Source organism: Scyliorhinus canicula, chromosome 18, assembly GCF_902713615.1.
Source record: "Scyliorhinus canicula chromosome 18, sScyCan1.1, whole genome shotgun sequence".
Classification (NCBI taxonomy): Eukaryota; Metazoa; Chordata; class Chondrichthyes; order Carcharhiniformes; family Scyliorhinidae; genus Scyliorhinus; species Scyliorhinus canicula.
In genome coordinates, this window is record NC_052163.1 from 30,497,180 (window position 1) to 30,519,223 (window position 22,044).

Here is a 22,044-nt window from a genome sequence, read left to right on the forward strand (position 1 = left end):
ACATTGTGCGGCCGGTGCTTTTCTGACTAACCTTTGACGTTATGGGTGGATGGGCAGCAGCCCCTGCTCTCCTCTGGGATGAAGACACTTAGAAACATACTTACCTAATCCAGATGGTCCAATGGGTGCGCTGGGCACTTTAAAAATTGCATGGCTGGGTTATGTTGTAACCAGTGGGAGTTTCCAATGATGTCTGGCCTGAGCTCCTGCTTTAATGTGGTGGGAAGTCAGATCAGCCAAGCTAAATATATTGATGCTCACTCTCAACCATTTCACACAGCCCTAACTGCATTATAAATCCCCCAGGCATTCATCCTTCCTTTTTCTCTTCTTGCGCACAATGTATTTTTATTTTGTCTTCTTTTTCCCCCAATTAAGGGCCAATTTAGCATGGCCAATCCACTTACCCTGCACCTTTGGACTCTGGGGGGTGAGACCCACGCAGACACGGAGGGGGGATGTGCAAACTCCACACGGACAGTGTCCCAGGGCCGGGATGCAACCGGGTCTTTGGCGCCGTGAGACGGCAGTGCTAACCACTGCGTCACCACGCCGCCCTTATATGGCCTTCTTGGGCATTTACTCTTCCCTGTCTTTCTGTCAAGACCTATCCATCATTCTTCATTTAATTAGTTTCCTGTTTATGATTCTTGCTTTTGCTCTACTTTTTAACCCAGTGTGCGTTCCTATCCGTCATCGTTTTCCCCACTCTTTCTGTTTCTTTCATTTTTTTTCTGTCTGTGTGTCGAGCCTTCTGTGTTCTGATCCTCCCTGCTGTCAATCTGGGAAGTGCAAGCAGATGGCATGTGTTGAAGGGGATTTCAGAGTTGCACAAGGCTCAGCTTCTCTCCTCTGGGATCTGGCTCAGAATCCGGGACTCGTAGCCAGCAAGGAGCTTGGGGACAAAGGGATGGGATGTAACTGCCAAAACGTTCAGATAAAGCCCTCAAATCGGAGGAAGGAGAGAAGTTTCTGCACTTTGAGCATTGATATCGAGGTAAGCAATACTATGTGAACTCCTGAAAGCATTAGTCTGTAGAGGCTTTATGTAAGTATTTTGCAAACATTCCAGGGACATTTCTTTTGAGTTCCATTACTCAAATCTAAGCGAGTTTTCAAGCAGGTAGTTGTTATTTCCTGATGGCATGCCAATGGTTAAACACAACAGAAGTGTAGTCATTCGATATGTCAAATTACTATTAAAAAAATTATAACAATTATTCACAACGGATGGTTGTAAAATGTACTGCTCTATTAGTTGTGGCTCTGACTGATTGTGAACTAAAATGCATCCGGAGAAAAAAATCCTTTTCCTGGCAAATGTTTTGAAGAAAAGGAGTTTCAGGATAAGTCTGTGATTACACTGGCACAGGATCAGGTGGCAGCTTCTAGAAAAACATGCAAATCCATTTTGTAAACGTATTAATTTTTATAATGTAATTGATAAAGAGGTTTCACTGCTTTACAAGTTAGTACTAGACATTCAACAGGAGCGAACAGGCATATTGGAATGCCAGTGGTCACTTAACGCACCTCGCTGTCTAATAATTACACACCGATTTTCGAAAGGTTGTACGCCAAATTCGATACATTGCCAAAGCCAAAGGTGAGCAGACGCGATTCTCATTGTTTAGTTACAATTTAGAGTTGGCCTGACCTTGTTGCCGCTTTACTCTGAAAGCGGGTTAAGCCTTTGTGAGGTGTTTTGCTTAACTGATTCCCATGTCACCTGAGAATGCATCTTTCAAGTGACAATAATGACTTAGGGTTCGGCTGCAGTGTGATGTATGAGATTTGAGTGCTATGCCTTTCAGGGTTCTGCAAGCCTGCGTGATGGTTTAAGTGCAGTCTTCTGTAATTATACAGCTCTGCAACATTCCATGAAATTAACTTTAGTTACCCAGAAGGGATACAGTGATACATGAAATACAGCGATGGAAAGGAAGTGAATTCTGAGCATTCTTTCACTGTGTCAGGAATGCAGTGCTTTCCAATGCAAGCATTGTTGAACTAAACGAGACCACTGCTCGGGAGAATGCTCCGGGAAAGCACAAAATGAGGAAAATAGCGCCACATAAGTCCATGAGTGATTTGTAAAGCTCTTTCTCAGTTGTGCACCATTCAAAACCAGTACTTCTATTATTGAAATTCTGTTTATACATTTGCTATTTCACTGAATATTATCTGTGATGGCCGTTTTAGCGGTGTTCCCTTTTTATAAGTGTTTCGGGAGGAAGAACCATGGGGATACTGTGCACAAGTGACACAATGATATATTTGAAGATGATTTATTTTATTGCAGTGTCTATTTACAAACAAGCAAAGTGAGATTGATCAAATGTGTTCAGGAAGAAAATGATCATTAACTAATGTTTGGTCTTATGCCTCAAACCTCTCTTCATCGGGGGACTGAATTTTCAGAAACCTTCGTGAAAATTGTTAAATAGATGGGTGGACCTGTTTATAGGAACCAATTAGCATGATATTTTAATGCCTTACTCCTGAAGTTTCATGTGATTCGGTTGGAAGGAGGCTCCCCTATAATTCTCAGACAATCTCTCAGTGGGTACTTTTCACAAAGGTTGCAATTACCCCAGGAGGGATTCCTGCTGGTCTGTTGAATTGGGCATGAGTGCCAAAACGGGATTCTCCGGTCACCGACAGTGGTAAACCACGTGATTGTATTGTCTGGATTGTTACTGTATCATACATGCCTGGGCTTATCCAGGTTGGCTCCGCCTATGGCTCCTCCCCTTGGGCTTCGGTATAAAGGTGACAAGTCTCCGCCTCCGGCCTCAGTTCGAGTCCAGAGGCTGGAGGCCTGCTGTTTAACGTATTAAAGCCTCAGTTATTATTGATAGTGTATCACCGACGGCGAAATGCGTTCAGCGATTGGCCGGAGAATACCCGTTTCTGACAAAATCGGGGGCGAGACCGCTTTCCCAATGTTCCGCCCCCTCCAAAGTGGCGTACTCTAGGAGTACACCGTGCGCCGTATCGATGACCTCAGGACGTTGTCTGAGGCCCCAATCCCTGATGCTCCGCCCCCGACCGGCCGAGTTCCCGACGGCGTTGGTCGCGTGTGGTCTCATTCGTCAGGAACTCGGTGTGACGGCTGCGGACTCAGTCCAGCACCGCCACAGTCAGGGGGAGGGCCGATCTGCGGGCAGGAGGGACTTTGTCAAGGGCTGGGGGCTCCGTTATGGGGTGGCCCGGGATTCACGAGCCGACCAAAGGGGGGGCACTATTTTACAGGCCAGGTCCGCGTGCGGCCGGCGCCATGTTGCCCTGTGTGGCTGCTGCAGACCGCCACCGTGTTTCCCAGGAATTCTTCGGGATATATCACAGCTAGAGCCAGGTGCTCTACACTGCTCAGCGACTAGCTCCCAGCCAAATGAAGGATCAATGTCCATTTTACGCCAAATGTTCGGACATAAAACGCACCGTTCCCACGCCGGCACTAGGACATAGCCTCAAAGTGGGAGAATCCAGCCCCTGGCAGGATTCCCGCTGGGTGTCAAACCTGTTGCGAGTCTCCCGGCCCACATTGAGTGGCCTGATCTGGAACTCGGTTAGAATGGGTGAGAACCTGATTACAACAAATCAACATGAACTAAAATCTAATTACCAGGTTTGAGGCTGGATGTTCCGGCCTCCCGGTATGCACCCTCTTGCTCCCCCCCCTCCCCCCTGCCCCAGCTGGAGGTCTCACGGGCACCGATCTCTCCTGCTCCTGACAATTGGAGACCAGGTACCGTGGACTCCGTGGTGAGGCAAAGGTGTGAATACCCTCTCTACACTGACTGCTGTGGTGCTGAGGCTAGGGAGAGGTGGAGGTCGGGGGTCTTTCGCAGGATGGGGGTTGTGTGGCAGCCCTTCCCTCTGTAGCTTTGAAAACCATTAAACTGTCTTTCAGCATGTCGCGTTGTAGTGAGAAGCCTTCCCGCTGATGCATTGGAACCCTTTGATGTCTCCCCCAGCATGTCAATCTGAATGATCTGCCAGATGAAGGTGAAAGTCTTCCCTCTGTAGCCTTGAAACACTTTGATGCCTCTCCCAGCACAAAACTTACCCTGTAAGTATATTAAGGTGAAGAGGATAACCAAGGAAAGAGTAGGGCTCATTAGGGATCAAGGGGGCAATCTGTATGTGGAGCTGGAGGATGTTGGTAGCGTGTTTTAAATGAGTACTTCACATCTGACTTCACTTGGGAGTAGGAGGATGTAGGGAAAGAATTTGGGGAGAGGGTCTGTGAGGTTCTTGAATAGTTTGACATAGGGAGTGACAAGGTATTGGAGGTTTTGGTGAGCTTAAAATTGGGCGAATCCCCAGGTCCAGATGAGTTGTATAACAGGCTGCTGTGGGGGGAAGAGAGGACATTACAGGGTCTCTGATTGTTTAATGAATGAAATGAAATGAAAATCGCTTATTGTCACGAGTCGGCTTCAATGAAGTTACTGTGAAAAGCCCCTAGGCCACATTCCGGCGCCTGTTCGGGGAGGCTGGTACGGGAATTGAACCGTGCTGCTGGCCTGCCTTGGTCTGCTTTCAAAGCCAGAGATTTAGCCCAGTGAGCTAAACAGCCCCTTAATTCCTCTCTCGTCACAGGGGAGGTGCCAGAGGATTGGAGGACAGCTCATTTGGTTCCACTTTTCAAGAAGGGTGATAGAGATAAACCAGGAAATTACAGACCAGTGACTCTCACATCAGCGGTAAGGAAACTATTGATGAAAATTCTGAAGGAGAAAATTAATCTCCACTTGGGGGAGGCACAGATAGTCAGTGTGGCTCTGTCAGAATTATTCTGAATGAATTTGATTGAATTTTTCGAGGAGGTGATTGGGTGCATAGATGAAGGAAGTGTAGTTGATGTCGTTTATCTGGATTTCAGCAAAGCCTTTGACAAGGTCCCACATAGGAGACTGTTAAAGATCCACAGAGATCAGTGCTAGATCCCTTAATGTTTGTGATATATATAAACAATATAGGTGAATAAGTTTGCGGAGGGTTAATAACGAGGAAGAAGGTCTTTGGTTGCAGGAAGATATAGGCGGCAGATCAGTGGCAGATGGAATTTAACCCTGAAAATTGCGAGGTGATGCACTTTGGAAGGAGTAACAAGACAAGGGAGTACTTAATGGGTGGCAGGACACTAGAGGAACTCAGAAGAACGGAGGAATCTTGGGATGCTTGTCCACAGATCCCTGAAGGCAGCAGGACAGGTTAATAGGGTAGTTAAGAAGGCATATGGAGCAATTGCCTTTATCAGTCATGGCATAGATTAAAGAACAGGGAGGTTAGAGCTGTACCAAGCTTTGGTTAGGCCATAGTTGGTCTATTGTGTGCAGTTCTGGTCACCTCGCTTTAGGATGTGATCGCACTGGAGAGAGTGCAGAGGGGATTCGCCAGGATGTTGCCTGGGGTGGAGCATTTGAGCCACCAAGAGAGGCTGGATAGGCTCAGGATATTTTCTTCAGAGCTGAGAAGGCTGAGGGGGGACCTGATTAAGGTGTATAAGATTATGAGTGGTTTGGACAGGGTGGATGGGAAGCAGCTGTTCCCTTTAGTTGAAGTGTCAATAACAAGGCAACATAATTTTAAGGTGAGGGGCAGGAGATTTAGAGGGGATTTGAGGAAACATTTTTTTGCCCAGAGGGTGGTGGGAGTCTGGAATTAACTGCGTGGGTGGGTCATAAAGGCGAGAAACTTCACAAACATTAAAAAGTACGTGGATGAACACCTGAAATGTTTTCCCATTGGTAGCAGAACTTAGTTTGTGAATCGCGGCTAAAATCTCAGAAAACAGTGGGGTGAATTCACTCCAGCATTTATACACCTTCCAGGTGCCTTGTGACCTCTTCATTATTCTGATCAAAACTTGTTCTGAGAAGCAATGACACTTTTGTGACCTATGAAAGATGCCCCAGTGACAAGTTGTTCTAATGACCTCCGTGCCAATTAGGTTCATTAGAAAATCGATGGCCAATTTCGGCGGCGGCTATGGAGGAGTAAGTTGCACATTTGGTGGCTCCCGCTCTGGTTGGACTTTTGGACCTTTCCCCTGTTTTTCTACCGGACTTGAATTGTAAAACGGATGTTAGTGGCAATTGTTTACTGAATTCCCACTTCGGTGCATGGAGAGAAGGACTAGAAGTGTTCGTAAGGGCAGAAACAAAAAGATAGAGAAGGCTTGGGCTGTAGCTGCAACAGAAGTCAGCATGGCGGAGGTTCGGACCTCTGGCTTGTCGACCCAGCAGTCTATGGAGCAGCTGATGTAAGTCATTCAGGAAAGCTTGGCTACGCAGAAACGGGACTGCTTGGACCCGATAAAAGAATCGATCGAGCGGTTGGAGCACGGATTGGACGCCCAGGAGGCGGAGAAGGCGCTGGCTGAGCAGGAGGAACATCAGACTTCGGTGGGGCTGGAGGTGGGGATGCTGAGGGACCAGCAGAAGAAGCTCCTGGAGAAGGTGGAGGATCTAGAAAATAGGTCACGCCGGCAGAACCTAAGAATCGTCGGGCTTCCGGAGGGGTCTGGAGGAACGGACGCTGAGGCATTTATTGCAGACATGTTTGTGAAGCTGCTGGGGGATGGGGCATTCACCCGGCCCTTGGAGGTGGACAGGGCTCACAGAGCACTGGCGAGGAAGCCGCGAATGGGAGACCCCCCCCCCCCCCGAGGGCAATGGTGGTGAGATTCCACAGGTACTTGGATAAGGAGCACATTCTACAGTGGGCCAAGCAGACACGGAGCTGTAAGTGGGACAATAGTATCCTGCGGGTTTACCCAGACCTGAGTGTGAAGGTGGCGAGGAAGAGAGCAGGCTTCAACCAGATCAGGTCGATCCTTTTTAAGAAAAAGTTTGGACTGTTATACCCAGCCCGACTCAACACTTCTACTTCGAGTCGCCTGAGGACGCGTTGGACTTTGCGAAAAAGAAAGGGCTGGTGATGGATTGCTAACTTTTGAACTTGGCTGCAACTTTCATGTTTTTGTTTTTTCTTTTTGTTTCTCTGTTTTTGTAAAAAGTATCTCGTTTTGCGTTTCATGGAAGATGTTTATGATGCCGTTTGCATTGATTTGGAACCAGAGGTAGAGCTGAATGAGTTAAGGTTTTCATTTGCGCTGTTGGGGGATGGAGGTGTGCTTGTTTTGATCTTGGTATTTTTCTGTTGGACAATTATGTGGGGATTGTTTAATGTTGGAGTTTGTTTGTATGAGCTGGGGGGAGCAATAGGTGGGAGACTATCTGGCCCTGGGGATGGGGGTTACCAAGGTAGCTGAGTGAGCTAGCTCACAGAAGCGCTGTGGGGGGTGTTCTTATGTTTGGTTTAGTAAAGGGGTTGGGTTATAGGGTGTTGTTACTGGGAGAGAGGGGGGTGAATGTTCTGCTGACGAGGGAGGGATTTGTGCTGAGGGACAGTGAGGAGGTTGGGGGCAGGGGCTGCCTGGGGGCGGGCCGGTGGACGTGTGGAGCAAGGGCTGGAGGCGGGCCAAAAAAAGGGATGGCTGATCGGCAAAGGCGGGGGGGGCAATGAGCCCCCCAACTCGGCTGATGACCTGGAATGTTCGAGGGTTAAATGGGCCGGTCAAAAGGGCACGTGTGTGCGCGCATTTTAGGGAACTGAAGGCAGATATGGTAATATTGCAGGAGACACACCTTAGAGTAACTGACCAGATTAGATTGAGGAAAGGCTGGGTCAGTCAGGTCCTTCACTTGGGACTCTATTCAAAGACTAGAGGGGTTGCAATCCTGATCAATAAGCGGGTGGTGTTTGAGGTGGGTAGAATAGTCTCGGATGTGGGAGGTCGGCACATTATGGTCAGTGGGAAACTGGAGGAGGTGCAGGTGGTATTAGTAATTGTGTATGTGGCAAATTGGGATGATGTGAAGTTTATAAAGAGGATGCTGGGGAAGATACCGGACCTGGACACGCACAGGTTGATGATGGGAGGGGACATCAACACAGTTATTGACCCTGGCTTGGACCGGTCAAGCTCGAAAACGGGCAGGGTGCCTGCAATGGCAAAGGAACTGAGAGGGTTCATGGAGCTGATGGGGCGGGGGGGAAAGAGGTGGACCCATGGAGATTTGGGCAGATGAGGGTGAAGGAGTTCTCCTTCTACTCACACGTGTATAAAGTGTATTCCCGGATTGATTTCTTCAGATTGAGCAGGGCCTTACTGGCTGGGGTGTTGGACACGGGGTACTCGGCGATCACAATCTCAGACCATACTCCGCACTGGGTTGACCTGCAGGTTAGTAAAGACAGTAACCAGCGCCCGCACTGGAAGTTAGATGTGGGACTTTTGGCTGACGAAGGGGTGTGCGAGCGGCTGAGGAAATGTATTCAGAGCTACCTGCAGGTCAATGACACAGGGGAAATTTCAGCAGCGATGGTGTGGGAAGCACTGAAGGCGGTGGTCAGAGGGGAGCTGATCTTGATCCGGGCCCATAGGGAGAAGGTGGACAGGACAGAGACGGACCGACTGGTAAAGGAGATACTACAGATCGATAGGAGGTATGCGGAGACCCCAGAGGCAGGGCTTTTAAGGGAATGGCGGAGGCTACAGGCGGTGTTCGGCTTGTTAACCACAGGGAGGGCGGTGGAGCAACTGAGAAAGGCCAGGGGGATGATCTATGAGCATGGAGAGAAGGCCAGCAGAATGCTTACATAGCAGCTTAGGAAGAGGGAGGCAGCCAGGGAGATAGGAAAAGTAAAGGACGTAGATGGGAACCTGGTTGGTGATGCAGTAGGGGTGAATAAGGCTTTTAGGTACTTCTACAGCAGGCTGTATAGGTCGGAACCTCCTACGGGGCTGGAGGGCTGAGGCACTTCTTGGAGGGGCTGAATTTCCCAAAGGTGGACAGTGGGCAGGTAGACGGGCTGTGGGCCTCAATCGGGCTGGTGGACCACAGGGGGGTGCGGTGGAGCACATGGTTTTGCTGTATGCGGATGACCTGCTTCTGCATGTTTCGGACCCAATAGCGGGGATGGAAGAAATCATGAGGACTCTTGGGGAATTTGGCCGGTTTTTGGGGTATCAGTTTAATCTGGGAAAGAGTGAGATGTTTGTGGTCCAGGCGAGGGGACAGGAGAGGCGACTGGGTAAAGTGCCGTTTAGATTAGTAGAGGGAAGCTAGAGGGTACCTAGGCATTCAAATGGCACGGGAATGGGACCGGCGGCATAAATTGAATCTGGCCCGGCTGGTAGACCAAATGAAGGATGATTTTTGGAGGTGGGACGCGCTTTCATTGTCTCTGGCTGGGAGGGTTTAAACTGTGAAGATGACGGTCCTCCCGAGATTCCTATTTGTATTTCAGTGTCTCCCCATCTTTATTCCGCGGTTCTTTTTTAAGCAGGTCAACAGAGTGACCATGGGCTTCTTTTGGGCGGGCAAGACCCCGCGAGTAAGGAAGGTAATGCTTGAGTGGAGTCGGGGAGAGGGCGGGCTGGCGCTGCCAAATTTGAGCAACTATTACTGGGCGGCTAATATAGCCATGATCAGGAAGTGGGTGGTGGGGGAGGGGTTGACATGGGAGTATATGGAGGCGGCTTCATGTAAGGGCACCAGTTTGGGGGCATTGGTAACTGCACCTCTGCCGTTCCCGCCGGCACAGTACTCTACCAGCCCCGTGGTGGTGACGGCCCTGAGAGTTTGGGGCCAATGGAGGCGGCATGTGGGAGCAGTGGGAGCATCGGTCTGGGCCCCAATCTGTGATAATCACTGGTTTGCCTCGGGGAGTATGGACGCGGGTTTCCGGTTATGGCGGAAAGCGGTGATTGAGAGGATGGGAGATATGTTCATAGAGGGGAGCTTTCTGAGTGTGAGGGTACTGGAGGAAAAGTTTGGGTTGGCGAGGGGAAACAAATTCAGGTATCTGCAGGTGTGGGACTTCTTTCATAAACAGGTGTTAACCTTCCCGCTCCTACCGCTAAGGGGGATTCAGGACAGGGTAGTTTCCAGAGGGTGGGTAGGAGAAGGGAGCGTCTCTGACATTTATAAGAAACTTATGGGGTCGGAGGAGACGCAGACCGAGGAGCTGAAGCACAAGTGGGAGGAGGAGCTGGGAAATGAGAGAGAGGATGGTCTCTGGCAGACGCGTTGAGTAGAGTCAACCCATCCGCAACATGTGCCAGGCTCAGCCTGATACAATTTAAGGTTGTTCACCAGGCTCACATGACAGTGGCCCGGATGAGAAGATTCTTTGGGGTAGAGGACAGGTGCGGAAAATGTGTGGGAGGACTGGCGAACCATGTCCACATGTTCAGGACATGTCCGAAGCTTAGGGGATTTTGGTAGGGGTTTGTGTACGTCATGTCTACGGTGTTAAAGACAATGGTGGCGCTGAGTCCAGAGGTGGCGATTTTTGGGGTGTTGGAAGACCGAGGAATCCAGGAGGAGAAAGAGGCAGACGTTCTGGCCTTTGCTTCCCTGGTAGCCTGGACACAGATACTATTAGCTTGGAGGGACTCAAAGCCCCCGAAGTCAGAGACCTGGGAATCGGACATGGTTAGCTTTCTCTGGAGAAAATCAAGTTCACCTTGAGAGGGTCACTGTTTGGGTTCGTCCGGAGGTGGCAACCGTTCGTCGACTTCTTTGCGGGAAATTAATCATCAGCGGGGGGGGGAGGGGGGATTAGTTTAGATTAGAGTAGGGGGTCAATAAGGGTGGGTCATGTATATTGTTTATTTGGTTGTTGTTTCTATACCAAAAATACCTCTACAAAATGTTTATTAAAAAAAAAAGAAAATCGATGGTCCTCTTATAGGTAAAAAGCTTTAAAGTTGCGTAACTTGAAATGCATCAGTGGAACAATAACTATCTATCTGTTACTGCATCGGTATAACACTCCTAACTTCAGAATCACTCCGAGAATATCAGTAGGCTACTGCTAACACTAAAATAGTGGGGTGCAATGGCAATAATGTAATGGTATGGTCACTGGCTTAGTAATCCAGAGACTCAGGGTAATGCTCTGGAAACATGGGCCGGGATTCTCTGACCCCGCACCGGGTCGGAGAATCCCCGTTCTTGCGTCCCGCCGCCCCGACGCCGGCTTCCCGATTCTCCCCCGCCGATTCTCGGCCGCCTGCAGAATTCCCGCCGCGCCGGTCGGGGGCCGTTGAAAGTGGCCCCCCCCGGCGATTCTCCGGGCCTCACATGGCGGGACCTGGAAGGTGTGCCTGCGTGAGCCGTCCTGGAGGGGGGGGGGGCGGGGTGAGGGATCAGACCCCTGGGGGGGCCCCCACGGTGGCTTAGCCCGCGATCAGGGCCTACCGATCGGCAGGTGGGCTGGTTCCGTGGGGATCTATGTTCCTCCACGTGGGGCCCCTGTAGGACTCTTGCCTGGGGGCCGGCACGGAGAAGGGAACCACCTCGTTTCGCGGAATCACGCTGGCCGTTCCGCGCATGTGCGAACTCGCGCTGGCCGTTCCGCGCCGGCTGGAGCTGCAGGGACCACTCCGGCGCTGACCTCGCTCCCTAGGTGACATACTACCCACATGTATATCATGAGATGCAGACAGGCAGTGATTGACACACAGGATAACCAATGAACACACACGACACAGAACAACCAATCACCAGACAGGACCCCACCACTATAAAGCCCACAGGGCATTAAGGCTCTCCCTCTCTCACAGGACACGGCTAGGGAGATAGTCACAGTGCACAGGCCAATGAACATCATCACCATGTGATAGAGAGCTAGTCTGGTCAAGCCAGTAGGAGGTTATCAGTTAGGTTAATAGAGTGTCAACCCACAGCAGATTGTACAGCAATCAACAGGTTCAATAAAACAGTGTTGGACCATCTCCTGTGTCGGAAGCCTGTTTCTCGTTTTACTGCATCCAGTTGCAGTCGATGTTAAACCAACACAGGTAACACATCAGTAGGAAGGGGAGCATTCCCCATTATCGGGGACCGTTGACACCGGAGTGGTTGGCGTCACTTTTCACACTCGCGTGGGGATATAGCCCCATTATTGGAGATTCCCGCCCATGGTTTTGAATTCCACCATGGCCAATGGTGACATTTAAATTCAATAAGAAATTGGAGTTAAAAGGTCATGAAATCATTGTCAATTGTCTTAAACACCAATCATTAATGGCCTTTAGAGGGGCAGCACGGTGGCGCAGTGGTTAGCCCTGCTGTCTCACACGCCGATGTCCCAGGTTCGATCCCGGCTCTGGGTCACTGTCCGTGTGGAGTTTGCACATTCTCCCCGTGTTTGCGTGGGTTTCGCCCATGCAATGTGTAGGGTCTGTGGATTGGCCACACTAATTTGCCCTTTAATTAGAAAATAAAAATGAATTGGGTACTCTAAATTAAAAAAAAGAAACAATTAATGGCCGTTAGGGAAGTAAACCTGCTATCCTTACCTGGCCTGGTCTTCACGTGACTCCAGACCCACAGCAATGTGCTTGACTGGTGAATTCCCTCTGAAATGGCTGAGCAAACTTCTCGTTCAAGGGCAATTAGGGACGGGCAGCAAATGCTGGCCTTCCCAGCGATGCCCACACACCATGCACAAATAAAATAAAATGATGCAGATCAGTATCAGTGGCTATCATTTTGGCCTTGGATTGGTACCAAATAAAAGATTTATTTCACTGCATCCTGTTATTAAACAGCCACGCCAAGGGAATTTGCCTGTGCAACAGGCATGTAAACAGCATTCTTCTGGTTTAACATGGTGACAGGTCAAAGCTGCAGCTTATTCCAGATTGAAAATGAAGATGTTAAAAGTATCCTTTAAATATCATACATTCACAGTGCTATTACTGGCTGAAGGTGGGATGTTCATCCACTGACTCTGGTGAGATGGAGGGATATTGAATTTTGGGCAGTCCATCCACTCCGCTGCCAAGAGCCATCTAGAGGCCTGGACATATTTAACAGAGCCAGTGAAACACCCAAAGCAAAATGACATCCTGGTTCAGTTCACACTCCTGCTCTGCCTGGCTCCACAAGTTATACTTTCAAACATAACCTTTCAAGATCTCTTCATCTGTTTCAGCAGTAAAACTAATCACAGGGCATGTATCCCACACCCCCATCAAATGGGCAGAGCGTCGGTGGGGCAGTAAATTTACCGACTTCGTTTTGAGGCTGTTGCCAAGGGTGGAGCCCTGTACAAGCTCCTCATCTCCCCCTATGGGCAGAGCCGTGCAACTGCTCACATACAGAGCCCACAAGGACATAACACAATTACAATACAGTATGAGTTCACCACATTCACCCCCTGTAAAAAAAAAATAAAGTCCGGCGGGGGTGACGGGTCTACAAGTTGAGCCGGTCCGGTGGCCGAGTCGTCCTTTGGGATCGGCGGAGCACCGGGGTTGCAGCCTCTTCGGGTGGCTGGGTGGTGACGATCGGTGTGGGTATGAGGGTGGACTCCAGGGGTGTTTCGGTCCGGGCTTCATTCCTGACCGGTGCGACGGGCGAAGGAGGGTGCAGGAAACCTATAGGCGCGGGGGTGCCGAGTGTGGTCAGGGAACCTATAAGCGTGGGGGCGCAGGGCGTGGGGGGTCGGGTGGGGTGTAGTGTGAGGGGTACTTCGTCGGTGGTGGTGGTGGATCCTGCAGGCGCCAGGTCCCGGAGGGAAACGGTGTCCTGACGGCCGTCGGGGTATTCAATAAAGGCGTAGTGGGGGTTCGAGTGAAGCAGTAGCACTCTCTTTACTAGCGGGTCTGTTTTGTGTGTCCGGACGTGCTTCCGGAGGAGAACCGGGCCCAGTGTCCTCAACCAGGATGGGAGTGAAACCCCCGTGGTAGTGCCCCTAGAGAAAACAAATAATCGTTCGTGAGGGGTCTGGTTGGTGACGGTGCATAGGAGGGACCTGATAACAATAAAAATTCTGTCCCCTAAATCAAACCTCAAACATTTGTGATTTGAATGGCTTGGTGCTGCATGGGTAGCATGTTGACCCATTTAGTCAATGGGGCACCGTTTTAATGCTTTTTAAAAATAGATTGTAACCCTGTGCCAGAAAGAGAAACTAGGCTTCCCCATTGTTTGGACCTATACCAACCTCACTACAGTTGAACATTGAAGAGTATGTTTCACCAGTGGCTAAAGAAGCAAAAGAACTGGTCGAACTCCAGATATATAGAGTCAGACTCGCGCCCCCTTAACAACAGGTCAGAAGGCCTGGATTTGAGATTGCAACTCTGAAAGCATAGTTCTTCGAGTGAAACATTCCTGTTCCTACCTAGTCCAACATCAACAGGCACATTCCGATGAAACAGGAGATCCCTTATCTCATTGGCATCTACAAGAGCATGTGCCCAATTACCACATATGGGTTGAAGCTCTGAAGGAAACATCAATCAACTTACACAGTGCTGATCCATCCAATGAACCAAGTGGTCACAATGATGAGATAGGGAAGAAATGTGATGGCATCACAGAGATTTATCCTCTGAACTGTGGGTTTGAAGGGGGAAGTGGTGGTAGGACAAGGGCAATGTAAATAGTTTAAGAAATAGTTTAACATTGTTATTAAAGAAGTTGATATTATAATTTGGGGGATATAGTATAATGAGTTAATAGAATAGTTATGGTAATGAGTGATGTATAGCATACTGTAACAGTGACATCAGCATCATATGCAAGAGCCTTTGTGGAGGAGATGGAACAGTCTGTATTCATGAGAGATTTGCCTACCATATAGAATGTTAAGTGAAACAGTTTGAAGTAATCCTCTGGAGTCAGACCACAGTTACTCAGGATAAGATAGGCCACACAACCAACATACAAAACAGGGTATCATCGGTGGTGGCGACAATGTAACAATGCGCTTGATGGACACACATGTCACGAAACTGGAAGAAAACCTGTAGGAAGCAAGAGTCTGCAAGCACTCCTAAGATGGCAGTGAACAGGAAAGTGGTATTGATCGCAGCACCAGGCAAGCAGCCACTGTCTCTACCCCGCTCATTCAAAAGTCTCGAGGACCCGCACAGAGGCCAACATTGGAAGCTGTGGAGAGGAAACTTCTGAAGGCATTGAGCAGCATCGGGTCTACTTAGCAAAGAGCAGGAACAGTATGTCAATTCATTCCTCTGCATCGGAGGGCCTATCGCTAACAAAATAGCTGGGTGAGGAATAAATATTAGCCATAACCTCCTTGCTCTTCTTTGACATTGGAATCTATTACTTCTAACTGAGACAGCAGATAGGGCCTGAGATTAGCATCTCATCTGAAAGATGGCACCTTCAACAGTGCAACACTCCGCCAGTACTGCCCTGGAATTCTGCATTATTTTATGCTCTGAGGTGGGATTTGAACCCTCAACTTCAGGTTTGGAGGCAGAAATGTTACAAATGAACCATAGCTGACCACTGTAGGTACATTAGACCAGGCACCCATAGAGATTAACTGCCTCTCATTATACCATGATGTAGAGTAACTGGGGCTGTGGCTTGGAATGATGTTAAAATGCTGTATTGTACTGGTTGGAGCTGAGTGAACCATCATTTAATGCAGCGCATGCCATGACACATGTTTCCAGTCTACCATAAAATCAAACCATAAATTAAATATATTTATTACATATCCCTGAGTTGAAGCATAAAAAAGCCCAGTTCATACGTTGTGCAGCAAATTCCCACGTCGTAGCTATGCAAACGTAAACAGTTAAAATACTGCAGTCAAGGACAGCTTCTGAAGCATTTCTACAGCAATAATAAATTACATTAACTACAATTTATTTATCATATTTCACTTTTTTAAACATCCTACGCCATCAACTATCCCCATACGCTACAGTAAACATAATGGGCATTTGCACAGTTGGAGGTTTTCATTCCACTGCATGCCATTTTGTGGTTGCTTTTAAACCACATGGGCTGTGGGAGATGATTGTTTAACAATGTGGTGGAATCAAGCATTTTCAATCACTTGGAAAACTGGAGTTGCCCAGGACTTTTCGCCTTGCTGCCCTGTTTGCTCTCGAGTTAGCTTTCAACTCTAACAGCACTGAGCGTGTACCTGCAGCACCCAGACTGCAGTGGGTCAAGAAAGGAGTTGGGGATGGGCAATAAATGATCATAAGACCATAAGACATAGGAGCAGAATTAGGCCACTTGGCCCATCGAGTCTGCTCCGCCACTCAGTCATGGCTGATATTATCTCATCCCTATTCTCCTGCCTTCTCCCCATAACCCCGATCCCCTTGTCAATGATGCTCATATTGAAGGAATTCAATAAATTTAACTGTTGAATTCCAATGATTGTTAATTTCTGTAGCCACCTAAGATGGACACTGGGCTAACAAAATGGAGAACTGCTAAGACTGTAGGGAGAAAACAGTTTAGCCAGGACAAGCAGTCTGCAAAGGCTAATTAGCATTCTGCACGTAGCAAAACTGGTTTATGGCCAGGTGGAAGATCTCAACCAAAGGTGTAAATAGCAAAACGCTTTGCATAGTAATGAGGCAATCCAGATCTGGGCACACACAATAGCAACATTTGGGTTTGAATGGATACTTTGAGTGGACGCCCAGACGAAACGGCACCAGAAGTATCCATCACAAAAGACCCTAGAGACCGCCCCACCCATCGAGAAGAGACCCTCAGATTGGGGGATTTGTAAGACATCGATTGGGAAATGATCCAATCGATACATGGCAGGTAAAGGCCCGCCCCGAAAAGGCACGGACATTGGGGGCCCTATAAAGATAGACCCCGCACATGGTTCTGTCTGTTTTGCTCCGGCTCCGCTGTTTTTGTGCTCCGGCTTGGACTGCTGTTTTGACTCCGGCCCAGATCTGCTGTTGTATCCTGACTCCAACTCCAGCCGTTGATCCTGTCTTCCATCACCAGCCGTTGAGCACCAGCCATCGTTCAGTAAGTGCCAAAACGACGCTCGCTACGTGAACCCAGCATTGCCTGTACATTAATCGACTAGTAACGAACAGAAGGTGCAGCCCAGAAAGGAACAAAGGCCTTGTCCCCTGACCTTGCTGGTTCCTACTTAGGTAAGTATTTAGTCGTTTAATAGTAGAAATAGGTATTAGTCTTCAGCGTGTGCATGCGTATTTATTATATTTGTATAATAAATATTGATCGTTTGAACTTACTGATCGGTGTATAGTTTTATTACTTTGAACCTGACCTTGAAATACTTGTGAGGTGTCTATATACGGCACCTGGCGAGTCCGAGCTGAAAATACACACACACAGCTGTAGCAGTGTTAAGCACACGGCCTTTAAACGGAGGCGTGTTAATACACTCCAATAAACGCGTAATACACTCAAGTAAAACGTGCAACATTTCCTACCTTGCATTAGTGATCACACTTTGCAGCAGTAGAGATTACTCTACAGCAATAAAATCAAAATGCTGCGGATGCTGCAAGTCTGAAATAAAGACGGAAAATGCTGCAAAGGCTCAGAAGGTCAGGCAGTACCTGTGGAATGCGGATACTTGACGGTTTCAAGTTGATGACTTTGCATCAGAACTGGAAAAAGTTAGCGATGCGGCAGGTTTTAAGAGGTATGGCGGTAGGGAAAAGGGAGGAAAGAATAAAAAGAAGAAGGTGGAATGCAGGAGGCAGCAAATGACAAATGGATGATGGTGCGACGCAAAAGAGATGGTAATGAGACAAGAAGCAAAACTTGGGCATAGGGTAAGTTTAAATAGGAAATGCAGAATCATCACCAACAGCTGACTGAAAAAAATGGGAGCAGAGATTATGGGCGGGATTTCCCAGTCCAGAATTCCCACCTGAAACCAACGCATCTTTTGCTGGTCCGTTCAACTTTTCCTCCCATTCACAACCATTCCCATGTGGGATTGCAAAATCTAGGATTCTGAAGTTGTTGAACCCAATGTTGGGTCTTGGAGTGTAAAACGTTAACGTGGTTCCCACACTTCCCACATTTTTCACACTTCTGTTCTTGTTACTTCCCTGTCTTACCAAATCTTCTTGTCCTCACTTTCCATCCCAGCAACCTCCACATTCAACAGGCCATTCTACATCTTTTCTGCTATCTCCAATGTGATGGTCCACCAAACACATCTTCCCTTCCCCTTTCAGCACTCTGAACGGACCTTTCCTTTCGCAATGATTCACTTCCCTTGATCACCCCAATAGCTCCCTCCCTTTCCCACAGCTCCTTTCTATGGAAGTGCCTGCAGTCTCCTCTACACTGGGGAGATCAGTCACAAATTCACTTACTGCTTGGGGAACATGACCTTTCATGCTGCAAGTTTGCTCCCAAGCTTCCAGTCACCTGCCATTTTAATACTTCGCTCCACTTCTGTTACGACCCCCCGCTCCTCAAATTCTGACCCTGCGCAGTGGACGTTCGAGGAACAGTGCCTCATCTTTTGGTTTGGGACTTTTCGGCCTTCCGGGCTTCAACACTTTCGGATCATAATTTCTGCTTTTTTTTTTGGATAGCAGCTGTTCCTATAGGCCCAACCTTTGTTTCTGGTCCCGTCACTATTTCCTATGGCCTTGCATCATCATCTGTTTATCATTTGCTCACTCCTGCCTTCCTTTTTGTTCATTCCTCTCTCACCCCTTTCCCTGCCTCTGGAGGCGGTGAAACCTGTTTCACCATGTAACTTTTTCAGGTCGTCAATTTGCCATCTTTCTCCATAGAGGCTGCCAGATCTATTATAGATATCTGAATGTGACAATCTTGTGGTGTTCCGGCAGGAACCTGAGGAGGATTTTGAGAGGCAGTAAAGATTGGGAATGATGGTGTTCTGCAATTTTCTTGTTCGCATCAGGGTCATTACGCAGGTTTTTTGAAAACGGAAGGTCTGCTTTCCACGTGATAACCATGGTGCAACAAGAGGATGTTCCCAGAGTCCAGGAGATTCAGTTGCCTATTGGAGTGCATTGTGTGACTTGGCTGAGGGATGAGGAAGAGTGATAGGGCAAGAGGTTTGAGCAAAAAGTATTGGTAAGCTTATAGTTTTTGTTTTACTGCGAGCAAATAAGTTTGTAATGTGGTTGTGGTAGTCACCACTGTTGTATTGTGTATACTGCATACAAGGGTATTATGGTAAGGCCCTGTACTACAGGTATGGGGGTAGATCCCTGCCTTCTGGCTCCGCCCAGTAGGCGGAGTATAAATGTGTGGGCTCTCCGAGCTGCAGCCATTTCGGCAGCAGCTGCGGGAGGCTCCACATATCTGCGTAATAAAGCTTCGATTACTCTTTACTCTCGTCTCGTCGTAATTGATAATACATCAGTGGTAAATTTAAAAATCTAAACATTTAATTTTAAAAGGGTAAACTTAGAAAATGCAAAAAATGGTGACAGAAAACTTGATATCAAATTGTGAAGATTACAATTCATATTTCGAAGTGATTTTCTGGCAATGATTCCAAGTGGTGACTTGACCACATTGTAACACTTCCCTAAAACAACCCAAAGGACATTTGCATCTGCTTAATGCAAAATGATCCAAACATTTAACTTCTGGAAATTCCCGACATGTTTCCAAATCAAAGATTCCCATGTATAAATGTTAATGGCTCTCTGGCATTATCTCATTCCATTATCTAATAGACAGCTAATCACGAGAGTAGGGACAAAGCTTGCAAGCTTTTGCCAAAATTGGTGAAGCTTGATTTAAATTTGTTTTTTAGAGAAAACAGTTCTTTTTTTTTCCAATTAAGGGCCAATTTAGCGTGACCAATCCACCTACCTTGCACATCTTTTTGGGTTGTGTGGGCGAGGCCTACACAGACACGGGGAGAATGTGCAAACTCCACACGGACAGTGACCTGAGGCCGGGATCGAACCCGGATCCTCAATGCCGTGAGGCAGCAGTGCTAACCACTGCGTCACCGTGCCGCCTAAGGTGAACCCTGATAATGCTCAGTACCACTGGAGCTATTTTGATTCAGGGCGATTGTGTAAAATGATATGTCAACTCATCGATCAGTGATAAGAGACTTCAAAGCTGAAAGCAGAAATATGCCTCAAGGGTCCATTTATTTGCAAAAACAGAGTTCTACATTATTGTAATCAATGAGGAGTCCCAAAAAGGTGAGTCAAAAGTAGTTTAGTTCCTACTTATAGCGAGAAAATTTGGCAATGAAGCAACAGTCCAAGTCCCATCCTGAGATGCCAGCTCCTTCCTGGGCTGGCTTTTATCAAAGGGAATTAATGAGCCCGCTATTGACCTCTGTCTCTCAGCGGAGGAAGCTCGTACTCCACAAGCTCCATGGGAAGATCAGTCGGGTCGTCCCTCTAAGTCTTGTGGGGATTATAATATCCCCTCTCTCACAAAGTCCATAGGCTGGATTCTTCACCCCGCTGTCCCGGCACCTTTCTGTCCCGACCCGCCGGCGGGATTCTCCGTTACACCGGCTGGTCAATGGGATTTCCATTGTGGGGCAGCCCCACGCCATCGGGAAACCCCTGGGCGCCGGCAAAATGGAGAACCCCGCCCCATGAGTCCCTCTGCTGTAGGACTGAGTCGGGGTTGTGTAGCGTGTCGGGGATCGTCGTTTTGTGTAGATCATATGGGGGGGGCACCAACAACGACCGTACCCTGGTGAGGGCATCTCTAAAAACTCAGATGGTTGAGTCTCCAAGTCGGGTCCTGCATCTTCCACTTCACGCATCTCAGTGATGAGACCCCCAGGTCAGCGGGGCTGGCAAGACAGTTCCTCCGGTGGTGTTTGTCACGCTGGCTCCTGCTCCCTAGGTGGTCTAGGTGTTTCTACACTGCCCATTTCCACGTTTTTATCGAGTAAGATAAATGGTCCAGTCCATTTCACCACGGACCCTGGAGTCCACTGGGCATCATCTCCCGAAGTTTCGGATTTGCACTGCATTTCCCGGTCAGAAACCGTCCTGCGTCGGTCTGCTTCGGTACTGCCTCTGAAAGTCTTGACTCCCCTCTACTGTCCCGCTAAGGCGCGTTCTGAGCCTCTGGCTCATCAACAGTTCAGCCGGTGTTACTCTGTCCATAACATATGGTGCGATCCGATAGCTAACGAAAAGCGTGCCAACCTTGTCTCCACGGATCCCATGGCCTGTTTCCTCATATGCTTCTTGAAAGTCTGAACTGCTAGTTCATCTGAGGATGGGTAGTACGGGGCCCTCCGGATGTGCTTCACACCATTTTTCTTTGTGAAGCGTGCAAATTCCTCGCTGGTGAACGGGGCACCCCCCCCCCCCCCCCCCCCCCCCCCGGTTGCTGCTGCTATTGACCAAGATACCGATCTTTGAGCCAGGAAGTCCAGAAAAGGCTGCCACCGTTTATGGAACCCTTGTACTGATCCTCTCAGGGCAAATTTGATCCTTTCGAACTTTATAAATCCCGCCACGTCATTGACCCAGGCCTCCACACTTGGGGGCCTCGCATCCTTCCACTGCAGCAAGATCCTCCGCCGGGCTACTAGGGACGCAAAGGCCAGAACACCGGCCTCCTTCGCCTCCTGCACTCCTGGCTCCACCGCAACTCTGAAAATCGCGAGTCCCCACCCTGGTTTGACCCTGGATCCAACCACCCTCGACACCGTCCCCCACCACCCCCTTCCAGAATTCTTCCAGTGCCGGGCATGCCCAGAACATATGGGCATGATTCGCTGGACTCCCCGAATACCTGGTGCACCTGTCCTCACCCCCAAAGAACCTACTCATCCTAGTCCCGGACATGTGGGCCCGGTGCAGCACCTTAAATTGGATGAGACTAAGCCTCGCACATGAAGAGGAAGAGTTGACTCTCTCCAAGGCATCCGCCCAAGTCCCGTCCTCTATCTGCTCCCCAAGTTCCCCCTCCCATTTAGCCTTCAGCTCCTCCACTGACGACTCCTCCACCTCCTGCATTACCTTATAAATGTCAGACACCTTCCCCTCTCCGACCCACACCCCCAAAAGCACTCTGTCCATTGTCCCCTGCGAGGGCAGCAAAGGGAATCCCTCTACCTGTCGCCTAGCAAACGCCTTTACCTGCAAGTATCTGAACATGTTCCCTTGGGGAAGCCCAAATTTATCTTCCAGTTCCCCCAGGCCCGCAAACCTCCCGCCAATAAACAGGTCCCTCAATTTACTGATGC

The 22,044-nt window shown here is 48.7% G+C and overlaps 1 protein-coding gene across 2 annotated transcripts in view; it reads left to right on the plus strand.

Annotated features, from left to right (window-relative positions):
- Nucleotides 1-813: 813 nt before the first annotated feature.
- The window catches only part of c1qtnf1 (C1q and TNF related 1), a 50,889-nt gene continuing 29,658 nt past the window's right edge, over nucleotides 814-22,044 (plus strand). Inside the window, exon 1 of one of the 2 annotated variants that reach the window (XM_038776859.1) lies at nucleotides 814-997. In XM_038776859.1, coding sequence (XP_038632787.1) covers nucleotides 911-997 — 87 coding nt within the window. In that variant the 5' untranslated portion in view covers nucleotides 814-910. Of the gene's footprint in view, nucleotides 998-1,362; nucleotides 1,607-22,044 lie in introns of those variants that run through there. The other variant, XM_038776860.1, reaches the window with a different exon arrangement.